We start from the raw sequence: 23,379 nt of genomic DNA, 5'->3' as shown, positions 1-23,379 counted from the left end.
TGCCTGTAATGAGAGGGTGTGGCCATGCTTATGATGTACATTGAGCGTAGCTACCTACGTATGCTTAATATTCGGTACTGTCTCTTCGATGTGTATCCTTCCATATAGCTGTATGCAAGGCTTTCAAAAAGATCTGGTTTATATCCACTTTGTAGTAGATACCTTTAAATTTAATTTTATCTAAATTCCTATTTTGCATTTTAGCAGTCCAGTATCTCACTTTCTGCTGTGTCTGTTAACTCATTTTAGGAAAGATCGTGACCGGGACAGGGACCGTGATGACCGTTCTAAAGATCGCGACAGGGATCGTGACAGAGATAGAGATCGTGACAGAGAAAGGGACAAGGAGAAAGATTTGCGAGCTACATCCAACTCCACGTATTATGCAGCTGCTGGGTTACAAACTATAAAACCAGCAATGATTCCACACAGTATTAACCCTTTCACAAATCTACCACATACACCACGCTATTACGACATCCTGAAAAAAAGGCTACAGCTTCCTGTCTGGGAATATAAAGAAAGATTCACGGATATTCTGATCAGGCATCAGTCATTTGTGCTGGTCGGAGAGACTGGGTCCGGTAAAACAACACAGGTGAGTTCTTACCTATATGATACTGCATTTTTTTTAAAGGTTGAGGCTGTTGCTAGGTGTGTTTGTGGGTGTGAAACTGGCTTTGGTTTCTTGAAATTCATTGCATAAGAACGCCTCAAGTTGTGAGCAGAACTAATTTGGTGAATGTTTTATTTCCTCAATGAATACCAAAGTGAGAAGGATCTTCCAGCTTCTCTTCTTTTTCACAATCCATACCTGTTGTCTGCTGCTCAGGCTTTAGGATTGCTAGCTATCTTTTCTGGTTGTACAAAAACATACAACTATTTCACAAAAGTGTACTACTATTCCACAAACTGAGGTGGTGGTTCATAATGTACATCTGTGGTTTGTAGGTAGCAGCTGGAGAGTAGGAAAAATATTACTGGTCAAGAAACTAGAGCACATCTGTCACCAAAAGAAGCTGAGGGACTTGGGGCTTTTTAGCCTACAGAAGACTGGGATGGGGGGATCTTATTGATGCTTATAAGTACTTGAAGAGTGGGTGTCAGGAGAATGGGGGTCTATCTTTTTTTCAGTGGTGCCCACTGACAGGACAGGAGGCGATGGGCAAAAACTTGAATATAGGAAGTTCCAGCTAAACATGAGGAGTAACTTCTTTACTGTGAGGGTAGGAGATTACTGGAACAGGCTGCTTGGAGAGGTTGTGGAGTCTCCGTCTTTGGAGATATTCAAAACCTGCCTGGATGCTTTCCTGTGCAATGTGGTCTAGTTGATCCTGCTCTAGCAGGTGTGTTGGACTAGGTGATACCCAGAGGTCCCTTCCAACCTTGACTGTTCTGTGATTCATAAAACGTAGACAAGTCACAGAAACTTAGTGCTGCAGATGTCACCTTAAAGTGAATCGAAATATCAGATACCATTTTGACATGATCAGATTGGATCATGTGTTTCAGTCAAACTTTAGAGGATGACACTTGTTTCCTTAGTACTGAAACTTCTCAGAGGTCATACAGCTCTCAGTGCTGTGGTTAAAATAACTTTGGTAGATTCATGGCTTTAAAAGTCTTCCTCAGCACTGCAACTAGTGATAACAGATCTGTAGAGCCTCCTTAACCCTTAAGAAGATTTTTGGGGACCAGTAAACAGTGAAGATCTAAGATACAAGGAACACAGCTGTGCATTTTTAGCATGTCAAACTTGTGCAGAATTTTAATCTATCTTTTTGTTTGCCGTTTAAAATCTGTGAGGAAATTTATACCAAAAAGTTTGTTCTATAACCTGATAAATTCCTTTTATCTAGGCAGAAAGTAAAAACTAAAGGATATTTTAGTCTTTATACAATTTATTGTAGCTAATTCACAGTAAGTCTTACAGAAATAAATTTTTAGTCATAAAATGTGCACGTTGCAAAAACATGAAGGGTGTATGTGGCAGTGCTATGGATAACTGGAAATACTTCAAGCACAGGGGTAAAATGTGCATACCTTTCTTGGTGCAAATTTTAGGAGCCAGTGTCTTATTTGAAGGTACCGTATGGTATTATCTGTATCACTTTTTTTAACATGTATAAGCTGAGATGAGGATTTTACAGAATTATTCAGAAGAAGTTTGATTATATAGTTAGTTGGAAGAGATAGTGATCTGAACATTCATATTAAAAAAAATAATTTATATGTACCTGTATGAAAACAAGGTGTTTTCTTGTGTAATCTGAAGATTTGAAGCTCTAAAGGGGTATGTGTTTTTAGTATCATATGAATTCAAATACATCTATCATGTTATTCCACAGGCAGAAATAGTTTCCTGAACTGCCTTACTGCTTTACCCTTTCAGAAAAAGGACCTAAGGCATCTTTCCTAAAAATGGATTTTAAGCTACCAAAAGCACATAAACGGTCTCAGAAGCTTCACTGCTTCCTCTGAATTCTCTGAGATTGCAGATATGTTTTGAAACAATTGAGAGTGTCTCTGTAGGAACATATCACTGAAAATGATCCTGCTGCCACTTAATGAAAACCTTGTTTTGCATATGATAGTGTTACATTCTCTTTTGTGATCAAGTGCTGTCTTAAAACCAGCTGGGTGCTTGTTTTTTTTTTCTTGCATTCATTGATCAGAGCAAGATAAATAATTATCTGTGGTTAAGAAAACCCTCTAATCCTCGAACTGAAGTTATACACGAACATGCTTGCTCTTATTGTTATAAAGTTGGCATTATTTGAAATATAATTTTTCCTGCTGACAAAAGGCTGTTAGTAGTGGATAATCTTTTTGAGAGAATGCTGCTGCCTGTCAAGTCCCATCACTGATTGTTGTGTACGTGTTTTCCCTTCAGTCTTGTAGAGCATCCAGGTTTGGCAACGCTTGGCTTTTACAATGCAAACAACAGGAGATAAAACTTTTCTCAAAGTCTTGTTACACATAGATTAATCCCAAATTGCTGAATCAGTGTATTGGAATGCAAGACCATTAAGTTTCAAGTCTTTAGGGTTTGCAGTGGCTTGATTTGTAATTTAAATTTATCTGTTTTCTTTAAATGCTTGTGGAATATGCAGGGTGGTGGATGTGCTGAGTTTTTTAGAAAAAGTTTGGCACTTGCAGTAATTTCAATGTGTGCTTCCTTTTAATGAGGAATCATCTATGGTGCTGATACAATAATTCAAACTTTTTCTCTAGATGGGATAGTTGAGTATTACCTGCTTTCACTTGAGAGCATTAACCATAAAGGGTAGGATGTTTGACATAATGAAAGGGATTCCACTTTGTCAGCAAGTTTTCTTGGCAGGTGAAGTTCAGAAGCAAGGTGATTTAGAGTATAGCTTAATCTCCTGCTGGTCTTGCAGTCCACAGGAGAATTGATGTAGGTAGAAGTCTGACACTTTTTTCAAGTAATAATAATTCTACCCTATAGCCTTTAGCAGAGGTTTTCAATAAATTGAAGTGGTTCAGAAAAGCTAGAAGGATTATGTGCTTTCCTCTTTTGCCCTGCATCCCTTTAAAGCCAACTTTCCTTTGAATTTGGAATAGTCTTTAACAGCCCTCAATGCATTTATCTTTCATCTTAGAAGCCACTGTATGTGTAGTCCCTACCTGCTTGTGTTTATGGAGGTTATATTTGAAAGTTTCTAGTAATTGAGAAAGTCCTTGAGGTTAAAGGGTGCCAACGGAAGCTATTCCTCGTGGCTTTGATATTTTTTTTTAAGGAAAGCTGTGGGATTTGCTGATTTGTAGGGATTTTGTCAGTGGACTTGAATTAACTTTATGATGATAAGTTTTAGAAGAACCAGGTAAGTGTTCAGTATATTCCCAGTCAGGACTGAAGTAGAGAATGTAGTATGGCAGAGTTTTTCCCTAGTGTTTGTACATCTTTGAAGCTGGATGTGAAAAGTATTCTGGTGGTCATCTGAATTAGCTTAACACATTGAATGAAGCTTTTTCCACTTTTGAGACCGGTTTTGCTGTTGACTGGAAAGCCACCTCTAAATTAACTTTCTTTTATGCTGTTGTGTCCTGGCAGACATGCTGTTTTGAAGTTTTATTTCAGGACTTGCTCTGTTTAAAGTCAAGAAGCTTCACCTAATTTGCTTAGAGCCGAGTTTTTAATTAGTGACTTGGGAAGCAAATTCCTTTCTGTATGCTGCATCTTGGGCTAGTGTGTATATGTCACAGAACTGGGTTTCAGGTTCGTGCTATCAGTATTCAAATGCTTCTCTTATTTTTTTGAACAGCGTTCTCAGAAATTTGAGTTCCTTGCAGTTGAGTTGTTTCCTGTCATTTGATTATCTGCTTTTTGTCTATATTCTCCATTTTAAAAAAGTTTTTCATTACAGTCTATACTTGTCTGTATGTTTGTGTTCACTTTTGTCCCTTTTTCTGTAGAAATACAGTATACTAGAGGAAAAAAAATTACTTGTTTAAATTATACTTCTTTTCCTGTTATTCCATATTGGTGCATTGTATGAACTTTTTTTCCTGTGTAAATGTGAGCTTTTAAAAGTTCTTGAAAAGGAATTACTAAGGAGTGGATTTCTTGATCTCTAGGCTTGGAACTAGTTGTGCCTGGAGAGGTCTCTTCGTGAAACATCACACTGAGAACATGTTAAGAATCAGGGGTTGGAAGGGACCTTGAGAGATCACTGGGTCTAGCCCCCAAAGAATACACTGTCTTACTGGATCTGTTCTTGACCATAGAAATTATTCTCAGTAAAAATTTCCATTTTAAATGAATCTTGCTGTTTGCAGATTCCTAATGAGAGCAGAAAACTGCAGACTAGCTAATAAAATGAGTGCTAACATAGGACATCCCTATTTTTTCTTACCTGGTTGATAAAATTTCAAAAGAATAATAATTAACCAGATGAACATGACTGTGGTTTTTTGCTAATTTTATTTTATTTGTTGTGATTTCTGGCTAAGACATTTTTGTCACTGAAGTTGTTTATTTTTGCTTAATATATGAATAATATTACTTTTAAAAGCCACAAAATACAGTGTGTTTGCTGGATAACTTTTGAACGGTGAACTGTGGGACAGACTTCAAAATTCTGAGGGTTAACTGTAGTTTTGATAGCTTTGGAGTATGATGACTGCTACTAAGTATAAGATACTGATCTAACTTTGGTTACACTGGTTCAAAGGTAGTTACCTGTTTAAGGTGTGCTTTATTTAGTGGCATTGGATCTAACTAATTAGTCCCTCTGCCCTCATGCTTTTGTTCATGCAGTTAGCATCTAACTAACTTTGATATAATACAATTGTTACAAAGTATGTCTAGCCATTTGAAGCATGCTTAAAACTGAATTTTATTCTTGACAGATCCCTCAGTGGTGTGTTGACTACATGCGCTCGTTACCCGGACCAAAAAGGGGAGTAGCATGTACCCAGCCTAGGAGAGTAGCTGCAATGAGTGTGGCACAGCGAGTTGCAGATGAAATGGATGTCATGCTGGGCCAGGAGGTTGGTTACTCTATTCGATTTGAAGACTGCAGCAGTGCAAAAACTATTTTGAAGTAAGTATGGCTTCTGCCAGGTTATGGTACAACACAGTCTGCTTATAGGTGGGGGAACTCTCAGGGCAGTGAATGGTGTAGGCAAAGTTACGAAAAAAGTATTGAAGAAGGGAAGCGAATCTGTAGACAGGGACTTTCTGTGAGTGGAGAGACTGGAGCCATGGCATGAACTGGGAGAAACCTACTTGTGAGGCTTGAGTGGAATTAAAAATGAGTCATTCTTCCTAAAGAAATTGCTGCATCCTATGGAAATTAATTTTAAGTGATCAATAGAGAGGGGAGTGATCTGAAGATGTAATTTCATGATTAAGGTGCTAGTCAGAATAAAGCCCTTCAGCATTTAGTTTCTCTGTTATGCATTCAGCTGACCTGTGTGGTACCTTCCTGCTCAGGGTAATCCTGGTGAAGTTCAGTAGCTTGCTTGAGTAGGAAGAACTGCCACAAAGCTTCAAAATTGGCCTATACCTGACTCTGGGATACATAATCCATAGTGTTCTAGTCAGCTGTTCTAGATTCCTCTGCTTTGCAGATGGAACCAGGCCGCTTAATACATCATTTGCACATGACAGTGGGATGCTTAGTTAAAAAAGATTCTGCAAAGCATGGTTCAAGGAATAGTGCATTTCTGTAAGATGATGTCTTTTTTGCTTATACAAGTAGTTGAAAGTTGGGAATAAAGTAAAGAAATTTAACTGAGATGGAAAGCAAAAAGTGAAGACAGCTGTAAACAGAAAAAGGGAGAAACAGTTGCAGGAAAAAAAAAAAATTCTAGAATTTTAGAAGGTGGGATTTCCTTCCTTTTCTTGTCCCTGAAGTCTGCTATTAGTAGTCTGCAGACTAGTTGTAAATGCCTCCAAACCTTGTTTCCCCTTCCCATTTTTTAAGCTTCCCCTCTACTCCCACATTTCACTTACACTCTGCAGTAATTCCTATTGGAAAACTTGGAATAGGCTTGTTACATTGTTGGAAATAGTTTACTGATGTTGCTATTTCTAAAAAGTTTATGAAAAGCTTAGTTCAAGCAACTTAGTGAATGAGACAGGAGAGGATTTTGTATTGTACTTAATAAAATGTGTTGGAATTGTTTTTATGTTCAGGTATATGACTGATGGTATGTTACTTCGTGAAGCAATGAATGATCCTTTGTTGGAGCGCTATGGTGTTATAATTCTTGACGAGGCCCATGAGAGAACACTGGCTACTGATATTTTGATGGGAGTTTTGAAGGAAGTTGTCAGGCAAAGATCTGATTTGAAGGTCAGTAGTGATAAAACTCAGCAGCATCTCCTTTCTTCTTGCAGGCATTCCGTTGTGTAATTAACATTAATTAGCAAATGTTTATAATCAACTGAAGTAGTTCAACTTTTGTTTTGATCTAATGATAATGTGTATTGGGAAGATAACACCAGGAAATTCTTAATAAAGTTTGTAATGAGGAGAATACTAGGAGCGTAGTAATTGTGACTTAACCTTTCTGTATTTGAGTAGGAATGGGGTTTTTTACCTCTAGCAAGGGTGCTGTGTTCATGGGAGAAAAGCATGCTTTAAATCACAGTCAACAGGTGTGTGTGCAGTTTCTTACATAGTGTATGTGTAACACTCATTCTTGTTAACCTTTGGAGTAACTCTCTTGTTGTTCTCCAAACCCACAGGTCATAGTCATGAGTGCTACTTTAGATGCTGGCAAGTTTCAGATCTATTTTGATAACTGTCCTCTTCTGACTATCCCGGGTCGCACCCATCCTGTGGAGATATTCTATACTCCTGAACCAGAAAGGGACTACCTTGAAGCTGCCATTCGAACAGTGATCCAGATTCACATGTGTGAAGAAGAGGAAGGGGATCTCTTACTCTTTCTTACCGGACAGGAGGTACTTCCTTCTTTTTTGTTTGTTCATCTTTCTGTACATACACTGTTGTAGGTGGCTTGTGTAGACTGAAATGTTGTTTCCATTTGCTAGTTCATCACTTAAATGACCTGAGGTTTTCTACCTGCTGTACGCTTGTCATCCTTGATTATTACTGTATGTTTCTGTAACATGCATATGCTATGCAAGCCCTCTCCAAGATGAAAATTTCTCTTATGTACTTTTAAAAGTAGAAACGTAGAGTAGTACAAACCCTAGCTTTGTACTACTGTGAACACAGAATGTCCTGGCTATCTGCTAGCATATATGCTTTTACTGAAATTGTCGTTTTATTTAATTCTGGATATATTTATTGTACAACTTACCTGGGGAAAAAACACTTTGGTTCTGCTACTTAGCTATCAGTAGTAGTTTTAATAAATATTTGTGTGTTGTTTGTTTAGGAATAGTTTTATGAGGTTGCATTCTTTCTGTGACAGATATGGGAGTTATGTCTCAGAAGTTCACTCGGTGCCTTGCAGAAGGTGATTGCACAAAAGCACTTAAGCTAAACTGCATCAGAAATGGGGATTTTCTGGAAATTTTAGCTGCTATGTTTGAAATAAACTGGGCTGGTTTTAGTCCTAATCTGTTGCTTTTGAAGCTTTTTTTGAGTGTCCCTATCAGTAGAATGAGGTGGAGAAGAGGTAAAAACCCCATAGGCCTTGTGAAACTTTCACTGGGTCAACTTAAAGCTAGTACTTTTTAGGAGGGGAGAAATGAAGCTAGCAAACACACTTACTCTGACTTTCTGTTCTTCCAGTAACTTTTCTTGTAGAAATACCCTTCAAAGGATGTGGGACAATTCAGTGTAATCTAAGCATACATAGTCTTTTAACTATTCCAAGGGAAGAAAATGGTACAAATAACTTGGGATGTTAAAGGTGTGCACTGTGCTAACTCTTAGATGAGTTTTAAAAGACACTTGATGAAAAAGTTTACTGGCAGGTCATCTCCTCCCTTAGGAAATCAAAACAGTGACTGTGTGCCTAATAAAAGTAGATACTCTGGCCTCTTTGTTCTTGGCTTGGAATTTTGCTGTGAGTTAAAGTGCAGGCAGGGAGAAACACTGAGTGGTTTCAAAGCCAGAATCATTTGTTTGGTTTTATTAGAAGTTCTAGTCTGGTGGGTAAATGTGAGAATTGAAGTAACTGTTGGAAGCATGTGAATGAACCAGTGGCCATGGAGAGGAACGCTGCTGTCTGGCTGTTCCAGCAGACTTTGTTTTCTTACAGGGTGCTGAATCAGGATGGTTCATGAGGGACGTGACCTTTCATGAGGGACAAATACTTATCCTTCTAATTATCAGTGATAAATTATGTCCTTGCTACATCAGTTGCTACATATTGCTCTAAGTAACTTGTTGCAACAACTGAGAGTTGAGGGGTGGGATAACTTTATTCAGATACTATGAACTCTTGAGCACCACTCATATTTGGAAAATGGCTCTAGCCCCAACTGGTCTAGTACTAGTCAGTGCTACAGAGGTACTCTGTTTTTAATATGTGAACAGGTACTTTGATTTCCACTGGGTTAATTTACAGGACATTAGATGTTATAAACAAATGTTTAGTAATTAATCTGTACATCATATGTGTTCGTATGTTAGATAATTTTGCATAAACAATTTTGTACTGTATTGCTTTACTAAATCACTTAAAACTTGTATTAGTAGCCTCTATTCTCTGTTTTTTAGCTAGACTTCACAGGTTTCTGTGGATGATACTGTTTAAGGGCACTGTAGTGGTTCTGCCTGCAGCAAGTATGAATTGAGCTAGTTACCATGAAATTGAAGTCTGGTTCAGTTTCTGTAGAGTTTTGAAGGGACACATCCATTTTGATTCATGATGTTTTGGGGCATCTGTTGAGGCTCATCTTTTGAGCCTCATAATACAGTCTACAAGTGTATTATTGTTCATTTTAAAGTGATAGGACCTACTAGAATCTCAAGAACAAAAAGTGTACTCTAGGTACCACTACCACTGTGTGGTTTGGGTTCAGTAGGCTTAGGAGCTGGAGTCTTGGCATTGATTTTTGCTGGACAAAAATGCTTTTTAGTTCTACTCGATTCTGGAAAAAAATATGAACACAATGAAGAACGTTTTGATTTTCTTGTCAGATGTGTTTAGAAAGCCAATTGAGATTACATGAAGGGATGAAGTTTTAGGTGGAACCGTGCATGTGTGAACTGGAGTTGAAAGTAATTGCAGGCAAAATGAGTGTCCTTACTTGCTACTGCCTCTACTTCCCACTGAACCTGAAGTAATCCTATGTGGGGAATGAGATGGATAGCAGTTAAATAGTACAATTAGTTAAGACATAGAGTTAATGATGGAACCTGGAGATACTAGGGAGGTTTCTGTGTCAGGACTAAAAAAAAAGTGATAGTAGTTTAAATACATTTGAAAACGAAAGGAATCTTAATTATATAAGCCTGTTACTGGATGAAGATCAAATTTGTTATTAATGGTGCGGAAATAAGTGTTCAATAAAAACTTATTTCCTGAATCCTGAAAGGAGCAAAAGGACATGGTTATGTTGCATGAACTGCTTTTCAGTCATTAGTAACCAAAGAGGATGTTGTTAAAACCAACGTTTATTAGGAATAAACATTTTGAAACAAGACTTGTCCTATAGTCCCTGTATGGAAGAGAGTTCATAAGTTGGTTTTAAAAAGCAAGCAAAAAAATCATCTTGGCATATCAAGGAAATTCTAGAAGATGGAAATAACATTTGTGCCAGTATTCAAAAAAGGTATAAGCTGAGATAACCTGGATAACTAAGTCAGGTTGACTGACATGGGTCATGGGCAAAATTGGAAACTGGCAGGGAATTCTGTTCACTAGGAGAAAGTATAATTACATTTCAGTCACCATGTCTGTCTTAGACAATGGGTTTTGTCAAACTTGTTCTCAGTCATTGAGATTACAGATCTGGTAGTCTGTGTAGGTACACATTTGTTAAACTTGACTTTAAATGTCTCGAGTGGCTCACCTGCAGTGCTTGGAGGTAGCTGGTTTATTGTCTGCTGAAGCTCTGCTAAAACAGTATTAGATTTCACACTCCATTAAGATCAGTAATCTTGAGAGTAGGTGTAAAATCCTTACCAATGAAGCTTGTGGGGTGGGGGAGGCAGAAATAATGACAGAAACCTTATAGACCTCTTCCACTTATCTTAGCTACCTAGGCACTTATGAATGCAAAGTGTGTTCTTTGCCATGCCAGTACCCTTTTCTCCATAAAGCCAAATGCATCATTACGTATTTAGGAGGAAGAATCCAGGCTGCATTTGGAGATTGGAAGTACAAAGTCAGCGCTGTTCTTTGCTGTAGATAAATATGAAAAATGCTGCTGTGAAGTTTTGGGGTCACTGTTTCAGAATGGTTTAAAGTAATGTTGGTAAAACTGATGTTAGTATCAAAAAGAGCTGCAAAACATTTTTGAGGATTTAGTAAAACATTCTATAAATGAGGATTTATTTTAAAGGCACACTTTTTCATTACAGTGAGGCTGGGTAAGCTCTGGAACTGTGAAAGAAAGTAGCAGAGACGATGTTCTGAGGAAATGGAAGTAAAAATTGACAACTATTGTTTAATCTCAGTAGTATGGATTGTGTAAGGTTAAGGCAGTAGGTGTACTGGGCTGCAGTGAACACAGGTTGTCTTGTTTAGCCTTGCAGAGAAAGTGTTGAGTAGTTGGGGAGCTTAAATTGAAAGTATAATACTAATTGTGTACAGGTGCTAAAAGGAGGAAGTTTTTCTTGTGTTCTGTTCATTTGAGATTGTATTGATATTAAATATTTCAAATAGACCAGGTCCAAAAAATCCTGAATGTAGGAACTGTGCTGGGACAAGTTCGGTTTTGACTTACTGACAGAGAGCACTTCTCAGTTATGACAGGTTTTTTTTACTGTTTAATTGTTTTAGTATGTATCAGTTTTCCCTCCTTTCTGGGGGAAGAAAGGGGGGTATTAGTCAAGTTCATGCAGCTTTAAGGATGAAAACAAGTTTCTAGACAGTTTCTTTTCATCCAACTCAATGCCCTTGTCAGTCAGGAACTCAAAAGAGAAGGGGAAAGGTTAGGTGTCTGCCATATATTTCTGGTTTGGGGAGTACATTTTATTTATGTGTTTAGTCTGATTTTTTTTTCTTTCCTTTGTGTACTCATTTTGTGCAAGGTAAAATGCTTTATATTTACTTGGTATTAGTTTTCCTTCAGGGTTTAACAGTTACGTCTGCTTGCTTATCCAAGGTAAAGCTAAATCAACCTATGTATAGTGTAGCAGCTGATCTGCTGTAGATAAGACTATCATCTCCTGTTTAAGAGTTTAGACACTGGAGCAGTCTTGGAAGTTTTGCTGGCCTCATGAGATAGTCTTTAAATGCTCTGAATTTAAAGAGCTGAAGAAAGGGTTTCTGAAATAATGTTCCCGAGGACCATGTTTACAAAGTCATTGAATTGTTTTGCTTGCCAAGTGCTCGAATTGTTCCATTAAATGTGCTTAAAATGACATCACTAGTCACCCTCTCTTTGTAGAAGCAGTTTTCTAAAGATAATGAGATACAGTTTAGATCTGAAGATTGAGTGAAGCCTGACCAGCAAGTTAAATGGATGTTTACATACAGCAGTTTGGCCTGTGAGCCCGACTGAATGCCAGCCCTTGAAGTACTTTGGCTCAGGGTAACTTTCGGTCAGCTGTTTGGTAACTGCTGTTTAATATCAGTGTAATTTCAAGCCTCATCCATGGCAGCAGGGATGATGGGTCCTGCACACAAACAAAAGGGAAGCAAATTCTGGTTATTGGATTGTTAGCTTAGCAGGAGCATTTAACTCAATAACTTAGGGCCACAAAGATGATCAGAGGACTGGGAAGCCTGCCATATGAGGGAAGGCTGAGAGCTGGATTTTATTCAGCCTTGAGAAAAGAAAGCTTAGGGAAGACCTTATCACCTTGTTCCGGTATTTAAAGGGTGGCTACGAAGAAGATGGAAACTCCTTTTTTGACAAGGAGTCACATAGAAAAGATGGAGGTAATGAGTACAAGTTAGTCTTAAGGAGATTGATTGGACATGTGAGGAAAATTTTTCAAAATGAGAATAATCACCCTTTGGAATAATCTTCCCAGAGAAGTGGAGCATTTACCGACATTGGTGTTCTGTGATTCTGTAAACGTCATTGCTGTTAATCTTCCTGGAGTTTTCTTTGGGCTTTTTTGACTACCATTCCATGGAACTTCTCTATGCAAGAATCTTTACGGTATTTCTTCAGCACAAACTTGCTTCTTAAGTATGAGGTGCGCTAACCGAATATATGCAGCTGCTCCTGTAATCCTTTTCTGCTGCTGTTCTTGCTAATAGTAACCTTTCAGTATGAACACCTTACTTTCTACTGAAAAAATATTGCCAGAGAAATTAATCCGAGCATTTGGTTTGAATAGTGTAATAAAGACGTTTTCAACAGCAGATAGAGAAAAAAATAAATGTGGTGTGCATGATAAGCCAAATTAGTCTCTTCTGTGTTTAGTTTTATACATCTTCTTTTACATAAACTGATGATATGTTCAAATCCTTAGGCTTTGATTCAGATCTAGGGGAATATTAAGTATTGGAGTAGTGAGGTGATAAACTCTGGGGGAGATGTGTTATTGGAGGCACCTGATGAGGGTATTGGTTTGTGGTTTGTTCATTAGTTTCCACTCCATGTTCTGACACAGATCCTGAGGAACCAACATTTCTAAATTAAATTGACACAGACCATTCTCAAGGGACACCTAGAAGACTGATAAGGCTTTCAAAAGTGAAATCTTTCTGTAAAAAGAGTATTATTAAATATTGCTTAGTAATACTAAATACTGTTCGTGTTCTTGGTCTTGATTGTGTTTGATAATCATAGAATCTAAGTGGTTTGGGTTGGAAGGGACCTCAAAGATAATCTAGTTTCCACCCACCTTCCACTAGACCAGGTTGCCCAAAGCCGCCCCATCCAACCTGGCCTTGAACACTTCAAACAGGAGGGAGCAGAGGGGTGTTGGATGGAGTCTAAGCATTAGTCCTCTAAGTGGTGCTGTTAAAGTTAAGCCATAGGAAAATGGTCAGTTCTGTCCCTCTTAGTTTCAAATACTGACAGTTTTAATCATATCTTCCCAGATAATTTCTGTCAGGATAAAGAAATTGGCTTCTTCAGCAAACCTTCCTTTTGTCCTCTTTCCATGCTGTCCTTTGAGCAATGTGGAAGGGTTTGTATTGACTTTCTGCAGTGAGGGATAGAAAAGGAAACTTTAGCACTGTTACAGTGCTCATTTTACGAATGAGAGGGGTATGAATTCAACACTATCCTCTTGTTCTACCTGAAGTTGTTTTATCTGCATGTTGTTTAAGCAGTGAAAGCGGTACTGGGTGGTATGAGAGAGATGGAAGACAAAGAGATAGACTCTGAAAAGACAGTCTTGAACATTACAGAAACTAACCTGCTGCTGTTGCTTGCTGTGGTTTAGCTGTTGGCAGAGCGGTAAGAGCCTGTTGACCAGAAAGTAGCACTCAGTGCTCATCATACAGAGAGTAAATGCAGCCATGGTTCCAGTCCAGTAGATTTTGATGTGAAATACCTCCAGGTGACATGAGATGCTTTATCTTACTGAGTGGCTAAAAATGCTTTGGGGTATTTAATTTTGACCACAACCTGAAGTATTGGTACTGTAAGATGTTTAACCTTTTGCAAAGTGTGTGCATATTTTGTATGCTGTTACTATGGAATTCAGTGCTGTTTATGGGTGAGAGTGTGTGACTCAGGACTGCTGTTTTGGCTTTTGACTGTGTAGTTAAACAGAGTTAGATGGTATTTTCTGTGTATTTCACTGGAGCTGGAGCAATAGTTCTGCTCTGTATCATCTTGAATCATTTAATATAACTAGTTATTTAACTTGTAAATCTGCTATGAGAGGAGAAAAAGAAAGCACCGTGCTTTTGATTTCTTGAGCTTGATGTGAATAGTAGGCATTACTGTCCCCATCTAGAGGATGCTAAAACAGAATATAAGCAGCAAACGTGGTGTTCTGAGAATGAGGGACTCCTTTTAACCTGCCTTGAACTCAGTTTCCCTCTGGTTTGATAGATCTTTGTATTTCTAACTTCACAGAAACACAGTGTCAATGAGAGGAATAAAAAATACAGCATCCAAGGGGTTGTGGTGGTGGGTGGTTTTGTTGTTTTGTTTTTGGTTTGTTTTTTTTAGGCATTAGTCATCAGCCTGCCTTTTCTTTGGAAAAGTGGGTTGAGATGGAGTAAAAACGTGTCAGATTCTGGAGGCATAAGTAACCTACTCTTATGTGAAAATACAGATGGCTGTACTACTGTTTCTAATAAATTGAAGGGAATCTGTGCACCCTATTAATAAGCTTTGTTTTCTGAACAAGACCCTGCTATGCATTGGGTCTTGCACAGACTTAAGTGCTACTGAAATTTATGGCACAGTTGAGGTTCCTGAAGCTTTTTAGTGTCTTAGAATTGCTTTATGATCCTTAAGCTCCTGAATGAGATCCACCTAATTTGACAGGTGTTCAAAGTACTGTTTGTCTAGGAGTTTGAAAACCAAGCAGCCCGCTTGGGATTGTGTGTAAAAACCAGCATTAATCACAGCAATTTCTTGGAAGGGATACCATTTAGATTAGCTGAAACTTGATCTAATAATGATAATATTGATTAAATTACTTTCCTGGCTACAGCTTTTTTCCTTTTGTAAACTGTTTAGCTGTATGTACAAAATACAAGTTGTTGATCTCCCATTTGGATGTATAGATGACTTGTTTTTCCTGGTTGAAAAATATTTACCATCCCGTTACCTCTTTGAGTACTAATATGTCCATAAAAAGAAATGTTTTAGCTTTGCTGGTATTTGTCTGCCTTTGGAGCTTTTCCAAGGAGAATCTAATGTTTTTGAGGCTGTGGAAGAATGTTGAGGGCTCCATGTTATAGTCAGAGTATGTTGCTATGGAGCTCTTAGCTGCTACTTGATACTAGTTTCCTTAGTGTCCTAGCTGAACTATAGATACTGTGTCTTGTTAATTCATTTTGACTGGATCAATCAAGTTGTTGGTAACTCGAAAATACATAATAGGCTGTCTGTATCAATTCTGATGACTAGGTGTCAAGTACAGATATGTTGAGTGTATATGGCACTTAGCGCTGGAGACAGATGTTTTAGCGAGCATGTAGCTTTCTTGTTTGCTATGTACCTTGTTAGTCAGCTCTTTAGAATGAGTGTAGATGGATGGTTACATTACTAGGGTTTTACTGAGAACTGTTTTTTCAAATAATGCTTCCTAATAAGCCTTCAGTTTTGCAAGGAACTGAGTCCAAGTTCAGTCCACTAACTTCAGCTTTGTCTAAGTGTCACACTTTCTGCATGTTAGGCTACTTTCTTTGATAAATTTTGAAGCAAATCTTTGTGCTGATGCACTGGGCGTTCGTGGGTTTGACTGGCTCCTTTGATCCTGTGTCTGTTCCTGCTTCCAGGACCCTTGTACCAGCTATCTCTTGTAGTCAGTGTGGTAGTCAGGGCACTGAGGATTTTTCCTGGCATAATCTAAATGTAAGGCAAGTTCACTCTACACTCTGTCTCTTCCCTCCAAGAAGAAACCTCCTCTTACATGTGGGTTGATGGAATAATCATCCTTCAAGAGCTTTTGTAAGGGATTTGAAGTAGATGGCATGTGAATACTTGTGGTTTTTTTTTAAAAAGCCTTTTATGCTTTAGTAAACTAGGACTATTCAGTTAGACTTGTAGAATCCTCAAAGGATTAAAGTTAGGCTTGTGTCTGTAACTGTATCTCTCCTGTTTTGCTTATGTCATATAAATGAATCTTTAACACTTAAATGAATACTTAATGCTTTCAAACTATTCTTGTTACACCCTTTCCTTCTGGATTGTGTAGTCTGGGGTACCAGTTTTATATGTCTGTTGGAACTGAAGGATGGTTATGGATACAATTAAGCAGGGTAAATAAAAGTAATTTAACTTTTTTTTTCTTAATACTGATTCTTTTTAATTAAAAAAGCCCCACCTCTTTTAATCTTTTTGAGTGGCAGTCGGTGTTAGTGACTTGCATCCTTCTTTCAGCAATTTATGATGAAAAGTCTGTAGTACCTCTGCAAATCTGTGGAGAGTAATGGTTATACATGCACTTGTCATCTCTACGGTGAAATATTTTAATGAGTCCTGATCAGGGAGGCTTGAAACTACATTGAGAAACTCTAGGGAGAAAGAACACTTTTTTATCTTTTCTGAAGGATGATAGGTGACTGAGTACGTGTGGCCTGAAGAGTGTAGCGCTTTCATTTATCAATGCTTACTTGTATCTTTCTGTCTCAAGTATAGAACTGTCCTGGAGTCTGTAGTCATTATTGTTGAAGACTAAGCATCCTGTCCAGCATCAGAGCTTTCTCAGTTACACAGTGTAATTTGCTCAAATTCCATAAAACAATGTAGTGACCTTCAGATCAGGAACTAAGGCCTGTGCTGGTTTTTTTTCTTATCGTTGTAGCATTTGGTTTGTGGTTTTGTTTGTTTTTTTTAAAGATACCTAATTTTATATTAAATATTTAACAAGCCCAAGTATTGGCTTGTCAAGACTCTGAATGGATGCAAATTTCAGAGGCAGTGTCACTGCCTATTCAGTCAACGACTTAACATGCTGTCTTGTACATAAGTACTGAATTACTGAGCTAGTGTGTATGATCTCAAACAAGTTGGGTTTCTCCTTTTTGCTGGGAGGCTGCTGGTGAACTCAAAGGTTTTATGAGCAGAACAGGAGGCATTGACATCTGTAAAGAGCTTAATTCCCCGTTAAGAAACCAGTAGGGGGCATTCCAGCTCAGTTTCTTGTGTGCCTCTTGCATTTCACCAGGGGTGTGTTGCGATTGTTGGCAAGGTGCACCTCTGCTTAAAAGGTTTTTTGTAAATCTGCACTTCATTCAAATTGGCAGGATAATGCTGGAAAGCATTAGGCTTACTGTTAAAGGGCTTTTTGACATCAAAGGGGAAGAGCCTACATTTTGCCATGCTAACATTATTGTATATGCTGATCAATAAAGAACATGTGTATTGTATTGTCTGTGCTGCTTAAAAAAAAAAAAAAAAACCTCAATAGAATTGTGCTGAAAACTTAGTGAAAAAGCATGAACAAATGAAAAAGATTGTGGAACAAATCTGGGTCTATTTAAATTATGGATTCTAAAAAGGAGACTGCATTTGCTTTTCTAATATAATCTAAAGCATTGATTTTACAGATTAACCTCTTTGTATATTTCATGGAGAGTCTTAAATATCAGCTTCGGGCTGGTGAATTATTTGTGATCAGGGATGTCTGACCTCTTTGTCTTGAGTGTGTTGTAGTCTTTTCTTGCTTTTGCCTACTGGTTTTAGTCATGATGACTTAAGTTTTCCATCAGTGGTTCAGCTGGAGTATTGGTAGTTGGTAAGCATGCATCTTAGTAATACCAGTGCAGGCTCTGTTACAATTTTTAAGCTGAAATTAATGAATTGTGTTATTCATTCGCCTGAATTTCTGTACGCTTTAATTTTCGTTAAATCTTGTCTTAACTCTGGGTCACCTAACTGACTTAAATGTACTTGATTTAAAGTGAAACAGTTATCAATGATTGGGCTGTAGTGAACTTTTTATATAGTAAACTAGTCAGAAAATGGTAGCAAATACCATAGAAAATACCAAGGTAGAAAAAGCATGAAAAAAACCTCGCTCATCTTCAGAGTACTTCACTGACTTTTCTTAAATTTAAATCAGGTTTCAGTTAATTTAAAAGTAAAATATGAAACACTGGATTGAGAAGTTTGGTTTTGAGCATCTATGTTTATACTGTAAAGGTGTTTGTTCTCATTAGGTACAATGAAGCAAATCTTCCATATAATTGCATTAGTGATACGTGACATTAAAGCTTAATTGGCTTATTTTAAATATCTTGCACATCAATTTCTTTTAGATTGTGAAAATTGAAAAGGTCATGAGAGCAGTTTAATATTCCAGGGTGAGAGATTTCAATTTTAGTACAATTTGTAGAGAATTAATTAGGAAACATGACTAAAAGAAAAAGGATGTTGAATGCAAATTAGGCTGTTCATTAGAGTATAGAAGCTGAAGCATCTTGAAGTATTGTGGAAACTCGATTGCAAATCCAGCAAGGACCTTGATTAATTTTGTACAAAAAATTATTTTTACTTTATAAAGTAGGAGTTACTGTAATTGTTTTCAGGGTGTAGACTTAATATAATAGTCATAAGGCACTGCCTTTTTCAGACTTCTATATTAACCAGTGTTTTTGTTTTGCAGGAGATTGATGAAGCCTGCAAAAGGATAAAACGTGAAATTGATGATCTAGGCCCTGAAGTTGGTGACATCAAAATCATTCCATTGTATTCCACCCTTCCTCCTCAGCAACAGCAAAGGATTTTTGAACCTCCCCCACCAAAAAAACAAAACGGAGCAATAGGAAGAAAGGTAAATAGTATGCTGCTTTAGTATGCTGTTCAGTAATCAGCTGTTCAGTTGTGTGGGCCGTTAACATGAGCTTCAGCTGTTGAAAGTGTACTTGGACAGTAGCAAGCAGGATTTTTTTATGAAGTTGAAATATAAATTTTATCATTAAAATTCTGAAAACTCAGCGGTGCAAATAAAAATTTTGGCTTCCATCTGTAAGTAACAATTTGATATCACTGAATGGGAGTGGCATTCATGTAAGCTTCTTAAAAGAAACACAGAAACCTTAACAGTCAAAACCTGCCCGATTATGAGAAGAAACAAGTTAAGAGAAGTAAACTGAAGTTAAGAGGCTTTATGTTTTCTGTAGTAAGCAAGGATTTGAGGTTCTTTCATTGGACAAAATAGATTGAGAAGAGGAAAGGCTTTAAATGACAGACGTGAATGTTCTTCGTGAACAGTTCAGTTCCTGAATAGTTCAATTCCTGAATGCTTAGGCAAAACAGGTTAGAAACTATGTGGTCATTTCTCTAAAACTAAACAATTGGAAGGAGTGTTAATAGAGCTTTCTCAAGTTAAACTCACACTATGTTAAACTGTAACAATCACAAAGTTAAGATTTTGAAGGTCAAAGCTGAATCATGCTATCTGCTCTAGGCAGGGTTTGTTCCTTGATTATTTGCTTTTTTTTGTGCAGTACAATGCATGTGGAATAATAGTGACAACTTTCTAGTGTTCTGGAAGAATAAATCACTTAATGCATTTAGTGAAATGACTCTTTTTCCTATTGAAGTTGATGCAGAAAGCATTCAATCTGAAATCGTGAAGCTAAATGTTGCCACAAGATTGTATTAGTAAATTACTTAAATGAATGAAATTGCTTCTTAGTGATGAACAAGTGATAGCTGTATATTTCGTTACATTTTCATTAATGTTTAGAACTGTGCTCTTCAAAACAGGCAGTTTCTGGTTTTCTTGGTAAGAGGATAACAGATGCAGTGTGTAGTTTTCATTTTGTTGAGCAACAAAAAGCCAGGACCCACGTGTAAGAGGAAGACACTCCGTAGCAGCAAGAAAAAATGCCATGCTGGACAGATACCAGCTGTAGGCAAAAGCAGGCATAAGATAGGTAACCATCAGATTTGGACCTATAAGGCCATTCTGTGAAAAAAGGAAAAAAAAAACAATCCCAAAACAAACAAAACCAAAACAAACCTGCTTTTCACTTTTGCCTGCTTTGACTGAAATGTTCTGGCTTCCATGTTTTGTTTTTTATTTGCGTAGCAAATCTGGCAATGAGTGGAAATGTGTCTGTGTTGTAAATTTGTTGAAATGTTCTTTTAGTTCCAGTTAGTTTTAGCGATCAAGATATGTAAAGTAGGACCGTGGGTTGCTGTGCTTCCACTGTCATACAAAACGTCTGCTTTCACAGAATCTCCTGTGGGTTTTCAGAACTGCTGAGGAGAGCACGCTGGCAGGAGGTCTGAATCATTTCAAAGGCTCTAGTGGTCATAAAAACTGAGTGAAGTGCTTGCAGTGTATGGGGAAGTATCTCCTGAGCTTTAACTTAGTGAAAGAAATGTAAGGTTCTGTAAGTTGTGTGGTGTTTTGCAGTGGCAGTGATGGTAACAGCTAGTACTGATACAGCTTGATAACTTGGAAGTTTTTTTGATCCTCTTGGATGTACTAGCAAGATAACTGTTATTGCAAGAAACCTTAAGGTTAAAGGTAAATGCTTTTGTTAGTTACAGTTAATCAGTGTTTATGATCTAGGGGAAGATGAAGGTGGCTTGACAAGGAGCCTTTCTGCTCCTTTTCCAAATTATGTTCTGTTTTTTGTTTCAGGAGTCTTATGCACTGCTAGGTAATGCGTATGCAATATAGATATCTTTCTATAGAAATAATATGTAAATTTTAATATTCAAACTTCCTTATTCTCAAACTCTCTGGTATATCAAACTGTTAATGTGATATTTGAAAACATTTTAAACTTCAGTAATTTCAAAACAGCTGCTAAAGCTCATTAGGTACAGCTTATTGCTTTACATAGCTTAGTGCTATTTTCATGTGTTTCCAAGGAACTCTGTACTTAGTTTTAGGCTTGAAAGGTGTGGGGTAACTTCCAATTTTGTGGGGTTTTTAAATTTCTTGTGTTTTTACATTCATTAATTATTGTTTAAGCAAAGTGACATTAACAAATGAGATCTGTACATACAATAGAATCTGATGTGTAAGTAACTTTTTTCTTTCTATATTTGGAAACTTCTGTATGGTTCAAGTACAAGTTAAATTGCTGGACCTTCACTGACTGAGCATACTAACAGTGTTGAATTATTGGTATCCTGTCAGAAATTGATGATTAGAAGCAGGACCAAACCCTTTGGAATGCTGCTCTGTAGTTGGTGTTTGAATATTCTGTGTGTACATGCTTTGTATACTAGTAGATGTGGAAAAAGCTGAGACTTTTTCAATAAGAAACACTGTAACAACAAGCTTAATGTGGACACACTAGCCTTTTTACATGGGAATGCTAATTTAATGACTTGCGATTTTTAAATGAAAACTTGTTGTTTTTCTGACAGTGCTTACTTAATTGCATTGATGTTCGTGGCTTTTACTTCTGACTAGCCTGTAGAGGTTACCTGTGAGTGAAAGTTGTACAGGATTATTTGAGCAATTCTTAGTAGTATATCATTGCAAGGTGGAACACCATAATTCCAAGTAATACTGGAATTTTTTTCCCACTGAAATACGGCCTTCAATATATAATGGTATTTGGGGAAGCCTAGACCTTAAGTCTCCTTAAGAGACAAGCTGAGACTTAATAAGTAACTGACTGACAAAGTGAGCAGTCAGGAAGAGAAATCAGCAGGATTATCAGTCTAGTCCAGGTACTTGCTTCATTGTAATTCTCAGCAAATTATGAAGGGTGTCTCAAAGATTAATGATGGAATGGTCTGAAATTATGAAGTGGAAGGTAAGTAGTGCTGATGAAGTGTTGAATGGCTTTTGGGTCTTCTCTGAGGTTGTTGACTAAATTTACTAACAACATGATATTACGTGGTCACTATTGGGATGAGAGCTCATGATATCTATAGACTTAACACTGCATCTCTGGACATAAAATTTAATTGATGGCAAATCAAGCCTCAGAACCTGGACATGGCCTTTGCTTTAATTTTTGCATGCCACTTACGTTCTTAAATTTCTGTAAACTTTAGGGGAACCTTCAAAACATGTAAAGATACCTGAGTAGATGGTAACTTAAAAATACAATTGAATTAAATCTATGTTGTTCAGGATTTTAGCTGGAGTGTCTTGATAACTGCTTAATTCCAAACAGTAAAAGAACATACTGTGCTGGTACAGTTATGCAACCTTTGATTTTAAACTATTTAACCAGTTTGCCTCGTTTAGACTTAAAAAATAGTTTAAAAAGCTGGAATTACAGATGAGGTTAAAGGGATCTGGTGTGAGTTGTCCTTATATAGCAGATGTGAGTAGAGTTTGAATAGTAGCTATGTAAATAAAATATTTGCTCTTCTGTTTCTTTTTCCTCAAAGCTAGTATTTGTTACATTGCTAATAGAGACATAGGGGAGCAGAAGCAGTGGGCAAAAATTGTTCTGATTTCAATAGAAATTCATCTGGTTGATTTCAGATTGTCCTCTAGAAGTGCTGGAGCACAACTCTGATACTTACTGATGAAGAAAAGTTTGCTGAAAACTTCTGGTGCACAGACAAAATTCATCTTTAGGACAAAGCAGTTACATTTATTATTTTGGATTTTGACAGGTTGTTGTGTCCACTAATATTGCTGAGACTTCGTTAACAATAGATGGTGTTGTGTTTGTGATTGATCCTGGCTTTGCTAAACAAAAGGTAAATATGACTTTGTTTTCTATTTCTTTCTAGTAGGAAAGATACTGGGATCGGGTTAGCTTGGTAGCACACAGGTACCATGTGCCTGTTCTTAAGAATGCTCAATTAAAACGAAGAAACGATATGAAAGTACATGAAAATGGTACTAGAAGCTACCTCTTGAGTCATGTTAGCATAGAAAACTCCAGAGCTAAAATGAGAAGAGAGAAATGATACCAAGGATAGTACTATTTTTTGTCAGTATTTATCATGTACTGCTGCAGCCTTGAAGACTGGTCATCACGCTTGTTTTGTGCTTCTTGGAACATCATGGGATGTTCAGAGGAACTGAAGTAGCTTGCCTCCTGTCAACCCCATTAACTAAAAAAAGAATGCAATACAAGTCTCAATCTTCATTTAGTTCTTTTACTATCTATAATAGTCTTGAACTTGGTTTCTTAGGCTTTTCCTTTACTACTCCTACACACTGTCAGCCTCTTAAACTTTTGCAAAATGAAAGACACTGCAGAATGGGTGTAGTCAGTGCAGCTTCATAG

General features: G+C 37.4%; 1 protein-coding gene across 1 annotated transcript in view; it reads left to right on the top strand.

Annotated features, from left to right (window-relative positions):
- Positions 1-23,379, top strand: part of DHX15 (DEAH-box helicase 15) — a 44,076-nt gene that overhangs the window by 5,242 nt on the left and 15,455 nt on the right. Inside the window, exons 2-7 of the mRNA XM_084266657.1 lie at positions 250-598; positions 5,374-5,567; positions 6,665-6,824; positions 7,220-7,438; positions 18,816-18,983; positions 22,757-22,843. Coding sequence (XP_084122783.1) covers positions 250-598; positions 5,374-5,567; positions 6,665-6,824; positions 7,220-7,438; positions 18,816-18,983; positions 22,757-22,843 — 1,177 coding nt within the window. The remainder of the gene's footprint in view (positions 1-249; positions 599-5,373; positions 5,568-6,664; positions 6,825-7,219; positions 7,439-18,815; positions 18,984-22,756; positions 22,844-23,379) is intronic.

This window comes from Gallinula chloropus (genome assembly GCF_964237585.1).
Source record: "Gallinula chloropus genome assembly, chromosome: 7".
Taxonomy (NCBI): Eukaryota; Metazoa; Chordata; class Aves; order Gruiformes; family Rallidae; genus Gallinula; species Gallinula chloropus.
Note: the sequence above shows the minus strand (reverse complement) of the source record. Positions and strands in the feature narration are given on the sequence as shown.